The 22,596-nt window shown below is 47.2% G+C and overlaps 1 protein-coding gene across 1 annotated transcript in view; it reads right to left on the bottom strand.

Moving 5' to 3' along the window:
- The window catches only part of pmfbp1 (polyamine modulated factor 1 binding protein 1), a 967,668-nt gene that overhangs the window by 586,251 nt on the left and 358,821 nt on the right, over window positions 1-22,596 (bottom strand). The window contains exon 10 of the mRNA XM_078544531.1: window positions 11,222-11,296. Within this exon, the coding sequence (XP_078400657.1) occupies window positions 11,222-11,296 (75 nt within the window). The remainder of the gene's footprint in view (window positions 1-11,221; window positions 11,297-22,596) is intronic.

A 22,596-nucleotide genomic window follows, 5' to 3' on the forward strand; every position in this document is an offset into this window, starting at 1 on the left:
TGTCATTGAGCTTTATTGAAATGGCACATAGTTCATGTTGTTGACCAAGCAAATGTTGCTCTCAGGTATCGAGTATGGAGCCTGCGGCCCTGGCATGTGGTAGCTCTTATTTGGTAGGCTAACTGAAGGAGTGTTGGATTAAAGCCTCCCGGGTGTCCCTGCCTCGCTGGAGATTGCCCAGGTCAGCATCTATCCCCTCAATGTTCTCCTGAGTGTGCCCGTCCTCGGACTCAATACTGGACTCATCGTCTGCTGCCATAGCAGCTGCATCAACATCTTCTTCCTCCACTGCGTCCTCCCTGCCAGACTGTGGAGAGTGCAGCGTGCAACCGCTATCAGTGACACATGATCTGGGGAAGGTACTGGTGGGCGCCCCCTGAACGGTCCAGACATCGGAAGCGCATCTTGAGAAGACCAATGGTTCTCTCTACCACCGCCCTTGTGGAGGCATGGCTCCTATTGTACCGCTGCTCGGTATCTGTTCTTGGATGGCAGAGGGGGGTCATGAGCCACCTTTTGAGGGGATAGCCCTTATCACCCACCAGCCATCCGTCCAGCTGTGCTGGAGCACTGAAGAGCCTCGGCACCTGGGAGTGTCTCAGGATGTATGCATCATGGGAGCTGCCTGGGTACCTTGCACATACTTGCAGAATCTACATTCTATGATCACATGCCATCTGCACGTTCATGGAGTTGGATCCCTTCCTGTTGACAAAGGCTCCCGGCTCACCCACTGGCACCTTGATGGCCACATGTGTGCAAACGATTGCATCCTGGATGTGGGGGAACCCAGCAATCGTGGAAAAGCCTCTGGCTCACTCTGCCTGGCTGGCCTCATCCATGCGGTAGTGAATGAAAGTCAATGCATGCCTGAACAGAGCGTCTGTCAGCAGCTTGACACAACTGTGGACGGCTGATTGGGAGATTCCACAAAGGTCGCCCACCGATCCCTGTAAAGAGCCGGAGGCATAGAAGTTGAGGGCAACCGTAACCTTCAGCGCCACTGGCATGGAGTGTCCACCCACACAGTTGGAGCTGATCTCAGCGCTGATCATCTGACAGATGGAAGTCACTGTCTCCCTTCAGAGGCAGAGCCCCCTTCGGCATTGCACCTCAGACATATTGAGGTAACTGCATCACCGCCTGAAAACCCTGGCAGCAGGGTAGTAGCATCTTCTGCGGCCCCTTCCGCCTTGGACATCCTGTTGGCCCTGCGTCCCTTGTGCCTTCGCCTGTCCTCCCACAGGTGGCTCCCCAGGAGGCTGAATATGGACTCCTGGCCTCCTCCCCCTTCTGGCCCTCTCTTCCTCCTCAGAGGAGGTGCCTCCAGTGGAGACCATAATCCCCATTCCCGAGGTAAGGGAAAGTTGTCTAGTACCTGGAAGGCCCCAAGTGTTATGATTCCTCCAGAGTCCTGAACTGAAGCCTGTTATTTCTGTCAAAGCAGCTCTGAAGCAAAATGAAGTTGTCTGGTTCACACAAGCAAGTAGCAGTAAGTAATAAACTAAAGTTCTAACAACTTGCATTAGCAAGCCCACTCACCCCTCTTATCCCGCCCATGGATGAAGTTTTTAAAAATGTGGCCTAACCGCCTGCCCGTTGCGCCCATGTAATGCCTTGAAAATCGCACGGGCTGTGAAAAATCGATGTTAATTGCTGCCTCAAGGGCCTTAACTGGCCCATTAATTAATGGTGGGCGTGCCCGCCTTCTGAAAAATCACAATGGCACGCGGTGACATCAGGACGCACGCCCGACGTCATCGCGCGTCATTTTACGCACATGCGTGTCGGGCCCATCCCCGCACGCCAACTGTGAAATTCTGCCCTAGGATGTTTTGGAAGATGACAACTTGTGCATTCACTATCTCTGCTATATGGGTTCAGAACCAGAGAATTTGTTGGCTTTTAGTGCCATTAATTTTGCCAGTACTTCTTTATATTTGTTCATAAACTGTCACTGAAAGATTTACAGATCTGCAAAGGAGAAAGACTTGCTGTTCGGAAGACCAGCTATGATCTTTTGTTCCTTACAACAAGAGGGAAATAAAGATTCTAGTGTGGAAGACAACAGGAGTGAGGAGGGGTTGGTCAGTGACCTTCCTCAAGTTCATGACTAATTCAATGCTTTAATTTTAAATGTTCATCTCTGCACTCACTTTGTTATTTACTTCTTTACAAGGAGATACTTGTTAAAATGTAGTATGTTGTCTGATGGAGAGGTCTAGAGGCTTGTATGGTTGAACAATAACCGTTTATTAATAACACTTAACTATATACATATATCAGGATACAGTCCTGACTAAGTGCTATCTTCATGTTGACTTTTCCCAGACTCACTAAACTCTACTATTCCCATGTGACTCTATACATCGTAATGTGGGCGGTACTGTTCCCCAGTCCCACATCAACCCTTATAGTCCCTAACACTACACCTCCCCCATGACTTTACCCAAATGTATTTACAATATTATTATTTTTATTTACTTGCTACCTCTTTTCTAACTTTACAGATTCAGACGGCCTGGAGGCTTTACAACTCTTCCAGATCTTGTTCCTTTCAAGTTTGGAGGAGTGGTAGTGTCAACTGCTCTGGGCTGACTTTGTTGATCTGGAGTTGAAGTTGTAGTACTTGGTGTTTCAATTATTCGGGTTTCTACATCTGGTTCTATCAAATGTATGATAGAAGGTCCATCACGACGAATCAGGTGAAGACTTCTCCTGTTCCATTTGATTGTACCTTCCGGGGTATGTATCAAGTAAGACTGTTGTCCCTCAGGACAATGACGCCTACTCTGTAAAGGGCCCTGATCCAAACCTTGTCACCGCTGTTTAGCCTGGGCACGTTTATAGTATGGTACCTCCTATTGTAAGTGGAAGCTTGTCGCTGTCTGTAGGACTGTTCTCGGTCCTGAACCTTCTGATATTCCCTGACTACCAACCCTGGGGTTAATTTCTTCAACAGCATAGGAAGTTGAATGTGAAGTTTTCTGCCCATCAGAAGCTCTGATGGGGCTAATCCACAGTGCAGTGTGTGGATCTATGTGTCAAAAGTGCCGTTGGGAAGTTGTCATTTTTCTTCAGCAGGGTTTTAATAGTGAGGATGATCCTTTCTGCCTTACCTTTAGATTGTGAATACCTTGGGGAACTGGTGAAGTGTTGAAATCCGTAATTCCTGGCAAAATGAGTGAAGTATTCATTAGCAAATTGTGGGCCATTGTTGGCCATCACCTGGTCTGAGATTCCATGGATTGCAAAGATTTCTTTCAATGATCTAATGACTGACCCTGTGGTCATTGTGTTTAAATGCTTCAATGAGAGGTAGTCAATAATGAGGAGGAAGGACTTGCCGTTGAATCAGAATAGATCCATTCCCAAATGTTTCCATGTCCGGCAGCGAACTGTGTGGGGGTAAGGGTCGCACCTCTGGACTGGTTTGTGCAACATGCACACCTGGCAGTTTAAAATCATCTCTTCAATTGCTCTTGATATTCCCGGCCACCACACTGCAGACTGGGCTCGTGCTCTGCACTCTGTGATGCCCAAATGGCCTTGGTGGATTTGTTGTAGAAACTTCGGCCAGAGGGAGACAGGAATGACCAACCGCTCATCATACACTAGCAGTTCATCAATTACAGTGAAGTGTTTCTGCCGTTTGAAGTAAATTTTCATAACATTGCCGCCTGGATGTTGCAATGGGCGATCTTGATGGATACGGATGCACTCTTCATCTTGCATCTGCTTCTGACACATCTGCTGAAGCTTTTTGGAGCTTGCCAATAGCTGTGTTGTCACGAACTAGGAATATGACTCGAACTCGTCGACCAGATTGACATCGTGTGTCGCAGGTTGGTTGCCAGTGGCCCTGGACAGCGTGTCCATAGTCGTTTGATCCTTCCCCTGGTCATGTACTGTCTCGTATGCAAAGCTCATGAGACACAAGCAGAACATCTGAATTTTGGGGGGCATCCTGGCGTGCTATTTCTCATCCAACAGTGAAACCAATGGTTTGTAATCTGTCTTGATGATCAATTTCAACCCAAAATATAGTCAGAGAATTTCTCACAAGCCCATGTTTTACTGTAAGGGCCTCTTTTTCAATAACTGCATATCGCACATGTGTGTCTGACAGCCCCTGGAACAGAACTGCCCCTAGTCCTGTTGATGAGGCATCCAATGTCATTGTAGTTGGCAGGAATAGGTCAAAGTGAGCCAGCATATCTGGTGAGAGCAGCAGGTCTTTGAACTGGCAGAATGCTTGCTTTTGGAGCGCAACCCACCACCACACTCAGGCCTTTTCGAGAAGGTGCCGCAGAGGCTCTGTGGCCTGCATCAGGTTGGGCAGAAATTTCATCGACTGTTTCACCATGCCCAAGAACCTTTGGGGATCTGTAATGGATGGCGGGGTTGGAAATGCATAAGCAGCAAGTAATAGACAGAGCTAAGCGATCCCACAACCAATGGATCAAATCTAAACTCTGCAGTCCTGCCACATCCAGTCATGAATGATGGTGGACAATTAAACAACTCACTGGAGGAGGAGGCTCCACAAATATCCTCATCCTCAATGATGGAGGAGCCCAGCAAGGCAGTGCAAAAGATAAGGCTGAAGCATTCACAACAATCTTCAGCCAGAAGTGCCGAGTGGATGAACCATCTTGGCCTCCTCCGGAGGTCCCAAGCATCACTGATGCCAGTCTGCAGCCAATTCGATTCACTCCATGTGATATCAAGAAATGTTTGAAGGCACTGGATAGTGCAAACGCTATGGGCTCTGACAACAGAAACAAAGTAGCAGGTTAGCGTGTGGGAGGGTGGATTCAACTTCATGGAAAATTATGAAAAAACTGAAAAGAAAGGAGAGCCCAGTAGAGGCAATTAAAGTATCCAGAACACAAAATAGGACAGAGTGTTTGGAAAGGGCTAGGAATCTAACTTCAAGCACATCAGATAAAGGGACGACAATGAGAAAGGGGACGGGAAATACAGGACTGAAGGTGTTGTATCTGAATGCACGCAGTATACAAAAAAAGGTAAATGAGCTTGTGGCGCAGATTGAAATTGGCAGGTATGATGTGGTGGGCATTACGGAGACATGGCTGCAAAGGAATCAGGACTGGGAGCTAAATATCCAAGGATATACTATCGACAAGATAGGCAGATTGGCAGAGGGGGTGGGGTTGCTTTGTTAGTAAGAAATGAAATTAAATCGATAGCAAGAAATGATGTAGGGTCAGATGATGTAGAATCTGTGTGGGTAGAGTTGAGGAACCGCAAAGGTTAAAAAACCATAATGGGAGTTATGTACAGGCCTCCAATCAGTAGTCAGGATGTGGGGCACAAGATACACCAGGAGATAGAAAAGGCGTGTAAGAAAGGCAAGGTTACAGTGATCATGGGGGATTTCAATATGCAGGCAGACTGGGAAAATCAGGTTGGTAGTGGATCCCAAGAAAAGGAATTTGTGGAATGTCTACGAGATGGCTTTTTGGAGCAGCTTGTGGTGGAGCCCACTAGGGAACAGGCAATTCTAGATTTAGTGATGTGTAATGAGGTAGATTTGATAAAGGAGCTTAAGGTGCAGAAACCTTTAGGAGGAAGTGACCATAATATTATAGAATTTACCCTGCAATTTGAGAGGAAAAAGCTGGAATCAGATGTAACGGTATTACAGTTGAATAAAGGCAACTACAGAGGCATGAAGGAGGATCTGGCCAGAATTGACTGGGAGATGAGCCTAGCAGGAAAGACAGTGGAACAGCAATGGCAGGAGTTTCTGGGAGTAATTTGGGAGACACAACAAAAATTCATCCCTAGGAAGAAGAAGCATACTAAAGGGAGGACGAGGCAACCGTGGCTGACAAGGGAAGTCAGGGACAGCATAAAAGCTAAAGAGAAAGCATACAATGCGGCGAAGAGCAGTGAGAAACCAGGGGATTGGGAAGACTACAAAGACCAACAGAGGACAACTAAAAAAGAAATAAGGAGGGAGAAGATTAAATATGAGGGTAAACTAGCCAGTAATATAAAAAGAATTGCAAGAGATTTTTTAGATATATAAAGGGCAAGAGAGAGGTAAAAGTGGACATTGGGCCGCTGGAAAATGACGCTGGAGAAGTAGTAGTGGAGAACAAAGAAATGGCGGAGGAACTGAATAGGCACTTTGCGTCAGTCTTCACAGTGGAAGACACGAGTGACATCCCCAAAGTTCAAGAGAGTCGGGGGGCAGAGGTGAGTATGGTGGCCATTACCAAGGAGAAGGTGCTAGGAAAACTGAAAGGTCTGAAGGTGGATAAATCACCTGGACCAGATGGATTACATCCCAGAGTTCTGAAGGAGATAGCTGAAGAGATAGTGGAGGCATTAGTGGTGATCTTTCAGGAATCACTGGAGTCAGGGAGGGTCCCAGAGGACTGGAAAATCGCTAATGTAACCCCCCCGTTTAAGAAGGGAGTGAGGCAAAAGACGGGAAATTACAGGCCAATTAGCCTGACCTCGGTCGTTGGTAAGATTTTAGAGTCCATTATTAAGGATGAGATTTCAGAATACTTGGAAGTGCATGGTAAAATCGGGCAAAGTCAGCATGGTTTCATCAAGGGGAGGTCATGCCTGACAAATCTGTTAGAATTCTTTGAGGAGGTAACGAGTAGGTTAGACAAAGGAGAGCCAATGGATGTTATCTACTTGGACTTCCAGAAGGCCTTTGACAAGGTGCCGCACAGGAGGCTGCTCAGTGAGATAAGAGCCCATGCTGTTAGAGGCAAGGTACTAGCATGGATAGAAGATTGGCTGTCTGGCAGGAGGCAGAGAGTGGGGATAAGGGGGTGCTTCTCAGGATGGCGGCTGGTGACTAGTGGAGTTCCGCAGGGGTCAGTGTTGGGACCACAACTTTTCACTTTATACGTTAATGATCTAGATGAAGGAACTGAGGGCATCCTGGCTAAGTTTGCAGATGATACAAAGATAGGTGGAGGGACAGGTAGTATTGAGGAGGCGGGGAGGCTGCAGAAGGATTTGGACAGGTTAGGAGAGTGGGAAAAGAAGTGGCAGATGGAATACAACGTGGGGAAGTGTGAGGTCATGCACTTTGGTAGGAAGAATAGAGGCATAGACTATTTTCTAAATGGGGAGAGAATTCAGGAATCTGGAGTGCAAAGGGACTTGGGAGTCCTAGTCCAGGATTCTCTTAAGGTTAACTTGCAGGTTGAGTCAGTAGTTAGGAAGGCAAATGCAATGTTGGCATTTATTTCGAGAGGACTAGAATATAAGAGCAGGGATGTGCTGCTGAGGCTTTATAAGGCTCTGGTCAGACCACATTTAGAATATTGTGAGCAATTTTGGGCCCCGTATCTCAGGAAGGATGTGCTGGCCCTGGAGAGGGTCCAGAGGAGGTTCACGAGAATGATCCCAGGAATGAAAGGCTTAACATATGAGGAACGTTTGAGGACTCTGGGTCTATACTCGATGGAGTTTAGAAGGATGAGGGGGGATCTGATTGAAACTTACAGAATACTGAAAGGCCTGGATAGAGTGGACGTGGGGCAGATGTTTCCATTAGTAGGAGAGACTAGGACCTGGGGGCATGGCTTTAGAGTAAAGGGAAGACCTTTTAGAACAGAGATGAGGAGAAACTTCTTTAGCCAGAGAGTGGTGAATCTATGGAATTCATTGCCACAGAAGGCTGTGGAGGCCAGGTCATTGAGTGTATTTAAGACAGAGATAGATAGGTTCTTGACTGGTAAGAGGATCAAAGGTTACGGGGAGAAGGCGGGAGAATGGGGTTGAGAAACTTATCAGCCATGATTGAATGGCGGAGCAGACTTGATGGGCCGAATATTCCGGCAATGGCACTGAAAATTTGTGCTCCAGAACTTACCGTGCCCCTAGCCAAGTTGTTCCAGTACAGCTACAACACTGGCATCTACCCAGCTATCTGGAGAATTGCCCAGGTATGCCCTGTACACAAAAAGCAGGACAAATCTAACCCAGCCAATTACCGCCCCATCAGTCTACTCTCCATCATCAGTAAAGTAATGGAAGGGGTCAACAACAGTGCTACCAAGTGATTCTTGCTTAGCAATAACGACACTGACGCTCAGTTTGGGTTCCGCCAGGGCCTTTCAGCACCTGGCCTGATTATAGCCTTGATTCAAAGATGAACAAAAGTGCTGAACTGCCTTATCTTTTGCACTGATGTGCTGGGCTCCACCATCATTGAGGATGGAGATATTTATGGAGCCTTCTCCTCCAGTGAGTTGTTTTATTGTCCACCACCATTCACCACAGGATGTAGCAGGACTGCAGAGCTTAGATCTGATCCCTTGGTTGTGGAATTGCTTAGTTCTGTCTATTATTTGCTGCTTATGCTGTTTGGCATGCAAGCAGTCCTGCGTTGTATCTTCGCCAGGTTGACACTTCATTGTTGGGTGTGCCTGGTGCTGCTCCTGGCATGCCCTCCTGCACTCTTCATTAAAGAAATGTATTCACTTGTTGAGCCTTTGTTTTCTTATTCAGGCCTGTTGCCATCATGTATCTTAAAACTTCTCTTCTCCATAATGTCCAATTTTGTTCCTGGTCTGGCCCTTCCACCTGCCTGAATTAGTCAGGCAATGTTGATTTACTATCTATGGCTGTTTCAGCATCGGGCGGTACTGTTTTAATTAAAATCTTTTTTTGAATGTCGCCACAGTAATCGTTTTTTTTTCCTGAGCTTGTTGGGATTTGGTGGGCTCCTGTCATGGTTACAGAGCCGTGTTAAAGTTCAGTGATTCTGCAGAAAATCTGTTGAAAAAATCATTCTGGCCAGCTAGTTGCTTTCCTGAGCTTGGAGAAATGAATTGAAGCTGATTTTTTGTTCTGGCTTCGTTTTAAAAACCTTTTTTCTGTTCGTGTGAGGTCGCGACGTGTTATGGTGCCGACTCTGGACCTAGGCTACAGCATTCTCCAAGCCATGCTCATTAAAATAGTCGTTCTGCCAGCGCTGCCTGACTATTGCACCGAGTTTAAAAGTTCATTTCCGTCTATTTCCTTGGAGTTTGCTCACCCTTCTGTGATCTGACTAGGTCCTTTGGCTCTGCTTTCAATGGGGTCTCGCAACAGACCTCCACATGCTCTGGTGGAGTCCTTTTATGCTGGTCAATGGATATTTCTTCTGTCCATCAGCCTACATGCCTGTAATAGAGCTTCTTAGGCAAAAACCAGCTATGTATTCGAGGTCTTCAAGTTAGGCACACTTCTCTCAGGTCAGATTGCAGTTTCTTTACTTCTTCACTTTGAGGGATTTTGGGGTCCTTCACCATATTGTAAGGCTGTATGTTGTCTCATGAAGAGATCTAGAGGCTTGTATAGTTGAACAATGCCTGTTTATTAATAACACATAACTACATACATATATACAGGTTACAGTCCTGAGTAGGTCTATCTTCATGCTGACTTCTCCCATACTTATTACTACTTCCATGTGACTCCCAACATCATAATGTGGGTGGTACTGTTTCCCCAGTCTCTCGATGGGCCGAATGGCCTTCTTCTGCACTGTAAAGATACTGTGATGCTGTGATTAATCCTTACAGTCCCGAACACCCTAATACTAAAATATCCTACTGCGTTACAGCACAACACACTAGGGCCAGGATTTTCTGGTGGTCGGATAGGCCCGGCAAGCATGGCTGGGACTGGTCGGGAGGCCGACCGCAGCGCACGATCAGGCTCCAACCGTGATTTCATGCTGGCTGGCCAATTAACGGCCAGCCACTGTGAAACGCACGTTGCAGCGCTCAGCACTTCCAGGGTGGGAGGAGGAGGAGCACGAGCGCCGAATTTTGTGCATGCGCGCAGTAGCTCCCTGAGGCACAGACCTGCCTCAGGGAGCTGAAGATTTTTAAAATTAAAAATTAAAAACTTAAGCAATGTTAAAAACATGTCCCATCATGTGACTCTGTCACGTGAGCAGGGACATGTCATGAATGAAACTATAAAATTTTTATTTAATTTTTCTTCGCTGTTGGAAACCTCATTCCACCTGTGGATGAGGTTTCCTAAAAAATCCAAAGGCCACTTGGCCTTTTCGCCTGCCCGCCAACCGTAAGGTTGGATGGGCTGCGAAAAATTTCATTTATTTATTACTTTAATGGCCTTAATAGGCCTGTTAATTGTCTGCGGGCGCATTGCCGGCTTCCGCGCGTGCCCGCTGACTGAAATATCATCCGAGTGCGCGATGACGTTGGGACGATCGCCCAATGTCATCACCCATCATATTATGCTTGTTCGGGTCAGGTGTGCACCCACCTGATGAGTGCAACATTCTGTCCTAGAATTCATTTCGAATAGCCTCCATTTCAAGGAATACTGCACAGCCAAGCATTCTAAAATATGGGTCTTTTTGTGTTCCTTTAAGTGTCCAAGAGCTGGAGGCGGCAGTACCCATGTCCAGCCTCAACCAAGCTCCTCTATTGCTGATAAGCACAACCACAGAGAAATCCACTCTATGAAGATCATGAAATTGCAAGATGGAGGAGGTTAGTTGGTGGAGCATATAACACAAGTGAGGAGGAACAAGTGCACTGGGCCGACAACTCACCTGTTGTCCTTTGTGTTTACTAAGACCCCTAGGACACTTTCAATTTTATCTTTTGCAATTTCAACACTTTTCATGGTGCATGTGTCCTAGTTTTCCTTCTTATGCTCACTACTTTACACTTATCTATATTGCAGTTTATATGCCATTTTTCTGCCTAGTTGCATACTATCTCCAATTTATTTTATAGTTTGTTATCTCCTCTGATTCTATTGTTCCTCCTATCATCTGCAAAATTTATCAATTTTTGTTGAGTTCTAAAACCTGTCGTTGATGTCCATTCAATACGGATTTAAAATATTATAGCACATCTGAAAGAAGGTGTAAAGATTCGAGGTAAGTTAAGTTTATTTCCATTTATACAGGCTTGTGCTTTTCATTGAAAAACAAATAGTTTTTTAAAATTGATTTTCACCAAAATTGTAAAAGAATCAGAAAGAGTATCACCTGCAAGTATCACTACAGCTGTGTTCCTTTAATGGGCCAAAGTGGAAAAATTGTAATATTCACCTTTGACTGCTTTTTGAAAAATATGTATTCTCAACCAGTACAATTAATTCCATTTGTTGGCAACACACTGAACTCTCAGAATAATATTGTAATATAATTTATACTTCCCTGCTTCAATAATAAATTGTATTTTTTTACCTCAGCTTTCAGTAGACTATTGGCCCTGAAAGATTGAATTTGGTTCCCCCGAAGTGTTGATTGAGGACTTCCAAGCTGTGAACACAAATAGATATACTTGTTTTAAAGAACCACTAATAATTTAAAAAACAATACAATGTAAACTTTATGAAGATAAATCTGATGTCTGCAAGTCATTATAAGTTGGTGGGCCCTACTTTCCAACTGCAAGTAATTTTTGCAGTAGCCTTCTACATCAGAACCTCCAAATTAACTGAGACAAATTAAAACAAAAATTCAGCCAGTTATTAGAGAGGTTATTTTGTTATTCAGAAGTCTTTATGATACTTACATTGTAAGGCATTTAGATGGGTTTGTTATACCTCCAACAGTATTTAAGTTAATATGCTTAATCAGAATTTTTTCTAAACACTCCTAAATACATTGAGTGTTTGATCATTGCTTTGCATCTTGATGAATCATGAGATAATAAGGAAGTTCATCAATGTTGCGCATTTGTGCCATATATCTGACAAACATATATGCATTGCTATCATATCTAAAGTTTCTATCACAAACACCATGAAAGATGATTTCTGCAACATTTTTGAACCAAATGTAAATTAAACTGATGCAAAGGTCATGCGACCTTCTACATAAATAAAAACAAAAAACTACTGCGGATGCTGGAAATCCAAAACAAAAACAGAATTACCTGGAAAAACTCAGCAGGTCTGGCAGCATCGGCGGAGAAGAAAAGAATGCGGTCTCCTCTACATTGGAGAGACCAAACGTAAACTGGGCAACCGCTTTGCAGAACACCTGCGGTCTGTCCGCAAGAAAGACCCAAACCTCCCTGTCGCTTGCCATTTTAACACTCCACCCTGCTCTCTTGCCCACATGTCTGTCCTTGGCTTGTTGCATTGTTGCAGTGAAGCCCAACGCAAACTGGAGGAACAGCACCTCATCTTCCAACTAGGCACTTTACAGCCTTCCGGACTGAATATTGAATTCAACAACTTTAGATCTTGAACTCCCTCCTCCATCCCCACCCCCTTTCCGTTTCTTCCCCCTCCCTTTTGTTTTTTCCAATAATTTATATAGATTTTTCTTTTCCCACCTATTTCCATTATTTTTAAATCTATACCTGTAATGCCCTGTCAGTCTTTCCACCCCACCCCCACTAGAGCTGTACCTTGAATGTCCTGCCAACCATTCTTAATCAGCACATTCTCTTAGATAATATCACCACCTTTAACAGCTCTTTGTTCCTTTGTCTGTGACATCTTTTGATTATCTGCTCCTATCACTGCTTGCTTGTCCCTACAACCACCACACCCCCCGCCCCCCCACCTTAAACCAGCTTATATTTCACCCTTCTACTAATTTTACTCAGTTCTGTTGAAGGGTCATGAGGACTCGAAACGTCAACTCTTTTCTTCACCGCCGATGCTGCCAGACCTGCTGAGTTTTTCCAGGTAATTCTGTTTTTCTTCTACATAAATAGCCCATCTTTAATAAAGAGGTAAGGCACAAACTATCAAGTTATGGGCCAGGATATTTCGAATGGCAGGGTTTCCTGCCCCGCCATCTGAAGAGTCAACAGAGAACACATAGCCACTGACTCTGCCTGTCCCGCAGCCATTACACGCTCGAATGAGCATCAATTGGCTGCAGGCGGGACTCCGGTTCCTCACTTGGGATGAAGTCCCGCTTTAGAGAGCTGCAGTGAAAGAAGCTGCAGTGGACAGAAGAAGGACTTCATGAAGACAATGGAGCCTAAACCCCAGGACGAGAAAAAAAGGTAAGTTTTGGGGATCTCTGGCCTGGGGGAGGGGTTGGATAGTGGGTGATTGGCATGTTAGGGGAGTGGCCAGCGGGAGAGAGAGGCCACCGGACCTTGGGGGGGTGGAGGGAGGGGGGCTCCTGAAGTTAGAAGAGGGCTTCTGATGGAGCTGTAACCCTCCCCCCCTACACTTCCCACCTGAGGCCTAAACCCAATCATTTCTGGGTTTCCCCCACACCCAGGAAATCCTCCCGCCAGCCTATAAATTGAGGCTGGATGGGAAATGGCCCTTAAGTTGGCAATAATTGGCTACTTAAGGGCCTCAACTGGGAAAAAGGTGGGCAGCCCATCCAAGGCCTTGCCTGTCCCAACACCAATTTTGACAGAATATTCCAGAAGCTGTAAGCAGCCCTTGTAGAAGGGGCTGAGGTACCCTGTAGCTTTCAAATGGAAATCCATTGGGTAGAACTTAATGGTCGTGGTGGTGGACCTGTCCACCAGCTGGAGACCTGTGGCACCTTACCGCAGGCAATCCGGATACCCTCGGCCCAATTTAATGCCAATCAGGCACTTACCTGGTTGGCAGCAAGTCCTTGATATTTTCAGGGCAGATGTCACACCCCCGAGACCTGACAGCCAATCAGAAGCCGGCAGCTCTCCAGTACCAGCAGCAGTGGGATCGTCGCTGGAGCCCTGGAGGAAAGGGAGATGAGGCGGGATTGCTGGGGCCAGTCAGGAAGGCACTGGCCAGGGTCAGGAAGGGCATCAGTATAAAGGACAGGTGGGGGTCTTCCCGCAGGGATAACCTTTGCCATCGGTGGGTCCCCACATTGGGCACCAGGTGCCCAAGTAAGAGGGATCCGCCCCACCAGGCTGCAGGCATACCCACCAAAGCTTACCTGGCAGGTTACCCACATGGAGTGGCCCCCGCCTGCTACTAGTTGAATACCAGCAGCTATGGGATAAGGCCCTCAAGTGGTCCTTAAGTGCCCATCTAAGGGCCTCAATCAGCCTTCGGGTGGGATGCCGTCATTGTTCCTTCCTGCCCTGGACTTAATCAGGGGGAGTCAGGGAGGTGTATCCATCCCACACCTTTCCAAGCCCCTGCCTCCCTGCCCACCTCCGGGGGATGCATTGGGCGGAGCAGTGGGCTTGTCCCCCAACTGAAGAGCCGGTGGCAACCCCACCATGGCCATTTCTGGGAACCCTGTTGGGATACGGTCCCAATCAGGTAGCCCACCAAGTGCTACTGGGGTTCCCAGCTCCATCATGGTGACTTGATTGAAACATATAAGATCCTGAGGGCAGATGTGGAGGGGATGTTTCCTCTTGTGGGGCAATCTAGAGCTAGGTGTCACTGTTTAAACACAAGGGGTTGCCCATTTAAAACAGAGATGAGGTGAAATTTTTCACTGAGGGTCGTGAGTCTTTGGAACTCTCTTCCTGAAAAGATCATGGAAACAGAGTCGTTGAATATTTTTAAAGCAGTGGTGGATAGATTATTGGTAAGCAAGGAGGGGTTATAGATTATCGGTGGTAGGTGGGATGCAGATTTCAGGTTACTATCAAATCAGCCATGATCTTATTAAATGGCGGAGCAGATTCGAAGGGCTGAATGGCCTACTCCTGCTCCTCGTTCGTATATTCGTATGGGAACTTTCCTGGCTCCAAGAGTTGCTGGCAAATTGGAGTTCGGCAACTCTCCAATAATGGGAGCAATAGCCACTTCTGGTACTGCAGCAGACCCAGGCTGAAGATTGTCGCTGGAGCCCCGGAATGAAGCTGAGTGGGTTGGGATCACCTGGCCACTCAGGGAGGTCCCGGTGAGAGGGGGGATGCGGATCATTGTCAAGCACAGGGGGTGATCTCTGGAGGGTCACTCCGTTGAATTCAAGATACAGGAGAAGGAAGGACCCCCCGCATCAAGCTGCAAGCATACCCGCTAGGGCTTACTTGGCAGTTTGCCAACATGGCATGGCCTTCGCTTGCTGCTGATATTCAATTACTTAAGGGCCTCAGTTGGCTTCCAGGCAGGAAGACTGTTCTTGTGTCTTCCAGCTCCAGAATTATTGGGGGGGGGGGTGAGGGGGGAAGGTTGGGAAGGTGATGGGGTCTCCACCCTGCACCTTCCGACCACATTATATGGACTTTCTGCCTTCCAGTTCACCTCCAGGGGGCATTAAATTCTGCCCATTATCTCAATGTTACACATCTATCGAAATAATTACAGTGGCAGAACAATTGGCACCTACTGTCTGGAAACAGCAACAACAAAAAAGATTTGCATTTATATAGGACTTCCCATGACCAAGGAAGTTCCAAAGCACTTTACAGCCAATGAAGTTATTTTTAAGTGTAGTTCAACAACTTCAGACCATGAACTCTCTCCCCTATCCTCACCCCTTTTTTAATTCCCATTTTAAAAAAAAATATTTTTATCCACTTATTTTCATTTTTATTCATTGTTTTATCCCCTTTTTTATCCCTTTTTCCATCCTTTTCCCCCAAACACTGCCCCCTCCCCCCAACCCACCCCCAAAAGGGCCATTTTGTTATTTGTTCCATGTTGTTCTTTCACAGAGTGCTTACCCTTGTTCTGCTATTAACACATTCTGCTTTCTTACCTTTATGCCACTATCAGCACCTCCTTTAGCCCTTACCACTACCATCAACACTCCCTTTGTCATTTTGTCCATGACATCTTTGTCAATCTCTCCTTATACCCCGCCTATCGCTGGCCTTCTATCCAGCTTCACCTGCTCCACCCCACTTAAACAGTATACATTTAATCGCATTTCTACTTATCTTTAGCTCTGAAGAAAGGTTATTCAGACTCGAAACGTTAACTTCTTTCTTTCTCCACAGATGCTGTCAGATCTGCTGAGTTTTTCCAGCATTTTATGTTTTCTTAGTCTTAGTTTTTTCTGAGCAGTATTTTTTCTCATTATTATAGTTTCACCTTGTACACTGTTTATAGTTTTGTGACAGTACTTTGTATTTCAATATACTTTTGATAGTAATCACCATCACCAGTCACCAATAAGTCTGTAATCCATATTTCTGTTACAATGAATGTCTATATTATTCTTTGCAATTTTCTCAATAATACATATTGCACTGAAATGTGTTTTTCTGAGTACTCAGAAATACTGTTTTTGGTAAATTGTAACATCCACCAGCTGAACATTGTGAAGATTGACGTCTTCAGCCCCTACCACAACATATCCTCATCACCAACACCATCCCTCTCCCTATGTCTCAGGCTGAACCAAATTGTTAACAATCTCAACAGGATTAGATTCTGAGCAATCTTTTCTATTACAAAGGCTGCGAACTTCCACTTCCATAACATTGCCCATCTCCACATCTATTTCAGCCCAATTGCTGCTGAAATCCCCATCTATGCCTTTGTAATCATCAGGTTTGGTTACTTCAGCATTCTCTAGGCCCAACTCCCATTCTGTTCTCCATAAGTATAACATTCTACTGTTTACATCCTATCCTACAGCAAATCTGCATCAGCAATCCCCTACCCGCAACCACATTGGTTCGTGGTCCCTCAAAGTATAAATTCTCGCCTTGGTATTTATGTTTGCCAGTGGTCTTAGTCATCTATCAAGGATAGAACTGGAACCTAAACATGACACACTTATAAGCTTTTATTTACGGATTTTTGCCTCAATGGAGAGCCTCACAAACAGTGGAATTATGCAAAGATTGCATGTCCCGGCCCCGAAGATGGAACTTCCTATTTTTGCAGGGGTGGGAATGGGGGTGGGGCGTGTTTTGTGGATGTGCATTTATGAAGGTAGCTGGCCATTTAAGTCATCAGCTGCCTTAATTGAAGTGGGATTTTGGTAGCCTTGGAGTGTGAAAACCTAAGTGTGTAGAGTAGGCCTGGTAAGAGCAGGTCTGAACTTTGTGGATTCATTGGGTAGCCAGGGTAGCTCTTTGGGGAGGTAAAGTACCCCTTTGGAACTTGTCCCGGGACACCTTTGGGAGAGGTAATGTGCCCTTTGGTGGAGATAAGGTGCCCTTCGGTGGAGGTCAGGTGTCCTTTGAGGTAGATGAGATGTCCTTTGGAAAATAAGATGCACCTTAGAATTGTTAAAAATAGACATAAATATGCATAAACCCATTATTGTCAAACTCACTGGAACTGTCAATAGATCTGTCAAAATCAACTGTCAAAACTGTCAGAAGCACCTGTCAAGAGGACCTGTTAAAGGACCTGCCAAAAGTGTCAAGAGGAACTGTCAAAGGGACCTGTCAAGCTGTCAAGGCATTTAAAAGTCCTGCCCTTTAAATGTCTGAAAATAAAGTGTCTGGAGTGTTTTAAAAAAATGATTACTGCACTCTGTTGACATAAGCCTGAAGGTTACCATTACTGGATTAGTGCTACATGACTGATTTCACAACCATCCATTATCACAATAGGGTGCCTACCATTTCACAGATAGCAGCAAGTGGTTATAGACTCCTTGATGTGGGACTATGAATTCCAATGCTTATTGTTATAAGGGAGAGTGCACTTGAATGAAATGTTTGTTGTTAGAAGACTTTATTTAGCTGAAGGAAAGAAAATGTAGTAAATGGGTTTTTATGCAGGAAAGTGTTTTTTTTTCAATATAGTGAAGTCTGCAATGTACACTTAGGACTTTATTTTATATAACTTTATCTTATCTCATCTCTGCATGGGTCCTGAGGTATGCCCACGGTGGATATTAGGTGAGTTGGCATTGTAGGTGTAAGGGCAAAGGGTGGTGGGCGGGGAGCATGAGCTGGCATGGGTTTGCATTGTTGGCATAGAGGCAATAAAGGGCCATGTGGGGTGGGTGGAAGGGCATAGATTGGTATAAGCGTTATATGGGGCCAATGTAGGGTGGGTGAAGGGACATGAAGGGCAATAGGGGTTATTTGGGGGTGCCACCACTGCCACCGCCTCCCAATCTACACCTTGAGCACTTTTGGGTTTGGGTTACTTAGCTAAGAAATGGCATATTTATCTTAGAGGGAGCACAACAAAGCCTCACTAGACTGGTTCCAGAGATTAGGGGATTATCCCATGAGGAAAGATTAGGTAGACTAGGCCTACATTCCCTGGAGTTTAGATAAATGAGAGGTGGTCTAATTGAAACATATAAATTTCTAAAAGGGTAGATGTTGAGACAATGTTTCCCCAGTTGGGAAATCCAGAATCCAAACCCCAGGTCATAGGACGGAATTTTACTTGCCTGCTGGCATCGGGCGTGTTCAGCGGCGAATGGATATGGTGAGAAGGCCAAAAATCATTTGCTCTGCTCATCAATGGCGGGCCGCGGTTCCCGTAAGTAGATGTCGGGAACCTCATTGTAATGCATCTGCATATCATAACGAGTCCAGCTCGCCAGAATCATCCCCCCGCGCTGGATTATCCGAGCACATCAGCATGATTGCACTTCGAGGGGAACTCAGAGGTGAGTGCACAGTAACATTGCACAGCGATCGTCAGGGTCAACTGTTGAACTTCAAGGTTGAGGTGTGTTTTGGGCGGGGTGGAGGGGTTCCCTGCAGTTGGGACGAGCTTGGTGGGGGGGGTGCTGCCCTGTGGTTGAGGCGAGTTGGGGGGGTGGTGGGGAGCAAGTGCTGCACTGCGGTTAATGGTGGTGCACAAGCATGTGTAGGGGGTGGCGGGGGGCGGCCAAGCATTAGGGAAGCCTTGTATAAAGTGACCATTCCCCTGCAGCAGAGACAGTTCAGGCGCAGCCACATTGACATGTGTGGAGTCAGGCCTCTAGATTATCTGCCCACTCCAGCAACACAGAGGCACGGAATTGCCATCAAGTGCTCCAGACCTTTTCACCCCTTGGGCACAGACTGCAAACTTATGAGCGTTTTAGCGGACTGCAGGATAATTGGATGACTGCGCACGTTGTACAATCTCCTTGCAAAAGTTGGCCATGGGGCAGTCACTGGTGGAGGCAATCACAACCCCTTGCAATGTCATCATTCCGGTTTGGCCCAGTCTCCCCCATGGTTCAAGCTAACAGCCTTGCAGTGCAGGTTAGGAGAAGGTCTGAGCCTAAGAGGAGAGCACAGCATGCAGTCCAGTGGGCAAAGCAGCTGCTAATCGGTCAGGTGGAGTGGGGTGGAGGTGGCTGGGGTTTCAGGCAGCCATGCAGCGCACTAAACTTTGGCTATCCAAGTGGCAGCCAATACTTTCCAGGATGCATTAAGGGGCCTTCAGGCTTAACTAAAAGAGGTTCCTAGAACATCCAAGCTAATCCACGCATCACTCTTTTTCATCCTGCAGAAGGAGTACATAAGGAACATGGGGAGTCTGGTGAACTAGCTGTATGCCTCATGGCACACAGAGAGCGGAGACAAAGGAGAAGAGAGTGACGGAGGCACCTAGCTGCACAGTCAGAAGAGCTGCACCCTCAGGAAGAAGGGATGGCTGGGGCTCCCGCACATGCTGCTGAACAGCCAGAGAGCTGTTGCTGGTCGACGCCTAGCTAGGCCAAGGATCTATAGGCGCCATGTTTCATTCCTGCAGATGACCAATAACCTGTGTCGCCGAAGACTGCACATGTCCAGGGAACCGGTCGGTCACATCTGCCAGCTGCTGCAGGATTTGGCACCATTGGGACATGGAGGGCAAACACTGCCCCTGAAAGCGACCACGGCAGTCAATTTTTACACCAGTGGCTCCTTTCAGGGCTCCACAGGTGACCTGTGTAGGATATCACATGCCTTCACTCACAAATACATCCATGAGGTCATGGACGCCAGCTTCACAAGGCCGCACAACTATATGCATTTCACCCAGGACCAGGACAGCCAGGATGCAAGAGGGATTGGATTAGCCCAGGACTCAGGTTTCCCACAGGTGCAGGGTGCCATCAACTACACTCACATGCCGCTCAGTCCTCCATCGCATCAAGCGGTCAACTATGTCAACCACAAGGGCTTCCATTCGCTGAATGTTCAGCGGGTGTGCGACCACCACAACGCATCCTGCAGGTCCACACACGGTTCCCAGGGAGTGTCCATGATTCGTGCATTCTAAGTCGGTCATATATCCCTGATGTCTTCGAGAGTCCACAAAGGCTGCTGGGATGACTCCTCTGGGCCAAGGGCTACTCACAGAGGACGCAGCTGATGACACGCGTGCAGCGGCTTCAGCGTACAACAGTGCAAAGGTATAACGAAGCTCATGCGTAACTTGTAACTTGGTGGAGCAAACCATTGGGTACGCTGAAAATGAGGTTCCGGTGCCTGGACTGGTCTGGTGGAGCCCTACAATATAGTCCACAGAGAGTGCCATGTATCATCGTCACCTGCTGCGCCCTTTACAACCTGGTGCTGCAACGGGGAGAGGAGCTGGCTGAGGAGGTCTCCTCCAATGAGGTGGGCATTGATGGGTGTGAGGGTGAGGAGGTCCTCGAAGGCGACAATGACGGCGATAAGGCCATTGCACTGGCCAGATGAGGCAGGTGCACTTGGGGGGTCCTTATAGCTGCTAGATTCATAGAGGATGATGACAACATGCAGTGAGGAGATAGTATTGATCCTCACATTGTATCTATGAACGTTTGACACCTGCCTGGCTGATGGCAGTGCATATGCCCTCTGTGATAAGGTTTCTGTCTTTGGGGCACAGAGGAGGTCCTAATAGTCACTTGATTCCAGGAAGATGATGACGACATGCAGTGAGGACACTCCATAGATCTTCAAATAGCCTATGTGAATGCCTGACTCCTGTCTGGCTGAGGGCAGCTCGCTTGCGCTCTGTGATCAGGGTCATATTGTGGAGATACAGCCATGAAACTCTAAATGCACCTGATCCTTTGTCTGCCTTCAGCACCTGACCTCTTCAAGGACACAGCGTCACCGGTCACAGATCCTGAACAGATGTGGGCCAGCCCCACCGTAAAGGCGTTGAGAGCACACAGGGAGAATGACAGAACTCTGCGACCCCTGGCGACGACATTCTGGAAGCAATGACAAGCACCATCGAGGTGCAGGCATCAGTAAAGTGTCCAGGGGTGAGAGGCTGGACCATTGCTTTAGTCTGAAGGCTGCACAAAGCACAGGGAAGAGGCCTTGGACTGAGACACCTGTCTTTATCGGATGGGCTGGGCACTCCAGAGTCACCTGTGTGGACGGCCCCGGGGTGTGTACCTGCTGATCCTCCTCCCTATGGGGCTCGAGTGCCCCTAGCTGGCTCCTTGAGGAAAAGGGGTAGCTGGAGTGAGATCAAGCTGCCCTGCCACCCCTCTCACGTACACACTGCTGGAGGCCAACTACGGCGTCAGCAATGGAGCTCAGCCCACACAGCAGTGCAGGAGTGACATTCTGTACCAAGGTGTCCATGGAGGCTGACAGCTTACCAGTGTTGATCTTGGTGCTTTGGCATGCTGGTGCTATCACCTCAGCTTGAAGGGGGACGGACTCCTCCATCATGCCTTCCAATCTGACGAGTGCAGCGGAAATCCCTTCCTGATGTTCTCAAGCTTGCCTTTGCAGCTCCAGCAATTAGTCCAAAGGCTCGTCATCTGACTCGGACTCAGCGGTCCTCCAAGTGCTGGAGACCTGGGAAGTCCCTGCTTCCATCTGCTGTGAATCAGATAGTGCAATATGCTCACCAGATTGTGATCCCAAGGCTACTCTAAAGCTAGGCTCCTCCCCTGGTGGAGGGTATGGGTGAGCGCTGTGATGGGTCTTCAATGAAGGTACCTTCAGATTCCTCTTCAGAGGTTTCTCGGGGCTTGATTGGAGGCCCTGGGTCATGGGCTCCATTGGCTGTTTCCCAGATGTGCGTGCAAAAGCACGGAGAGATAATTAGTGCATGGCAGGGGACTGCAGAACAGGACACATCACACACAGCATGGTTGTCTGATGGATGTTGCACTGCTGGGTCCTCACTTGGTAGAGCACCATCGACCTTACCGTCAGCACAGGAACGGCCCAGATCCTCGCCAGTCAGCTGAATGACTCTATTTTCAAAGTTCGTGAGGACCTTGATTTCAGGCATTCCTCCACCAGTCTGCGACCTCTCCCTCTTGTTGTGTGCCAGTTTGTCCTGCATGAATAGAGATGGAGAGTGTGTAAGCAGGATGCCTGCCAGGCAACTGATAAGTATGCCTGGCATGTGTGGGTGATGAGTGGCCCCACGGACGGAATGAGGACAATGAAGGTGTGTATGAGAGAGTGAATGGTGATGTCCCTTGAACTGGCAGTGAGTGAGAGCCTTGTGTGATATGTGGTGACTTGGGAGTGATGATAAGAGTGACTTACCTTGGCAGAAAGGAGGAGATCATTCATCCTTTTTCGGCACTAGGGGATGTCCTCTTTTATAAGGCATTGGCGCTGACCACCGCTGCCACCACCTCCCATGCTGGATTAGTGATGTTGCTGCCCATCCTTTGGTCAAAACGGAGGTAGAGGACATCATGGCAGGCCGCCACTGTGTCAGAAAGGCACTCGAGGGACACGTCAGTCTCCTTGCCTTTCGGGGCCATGTCTCCTTTCCAGCTGTCCTGGGCTGGAAGCACTGAGAGGTGTGCGTGCGGCTGCACTTTAAATATGGCACCTGCATGATGAAGCGGCGAGGTGATGGCATGGCGAC

The sequence above is a fragment of the Cetorhinus maximus genome, chromosome 6 (genome assembly GCF_964194155.1).
Source record: "Cetorhinus maximus chromosome 6, sCetMax3.hap1.1, whole genome shotgun sequence".
Lineage (NCBI taxonomy): Eukaryota > Metazoa > Chordata > Chondrichthyes > Lamniformes > Cetorhinidae > Cetorhinus > Cetorhinus maximus.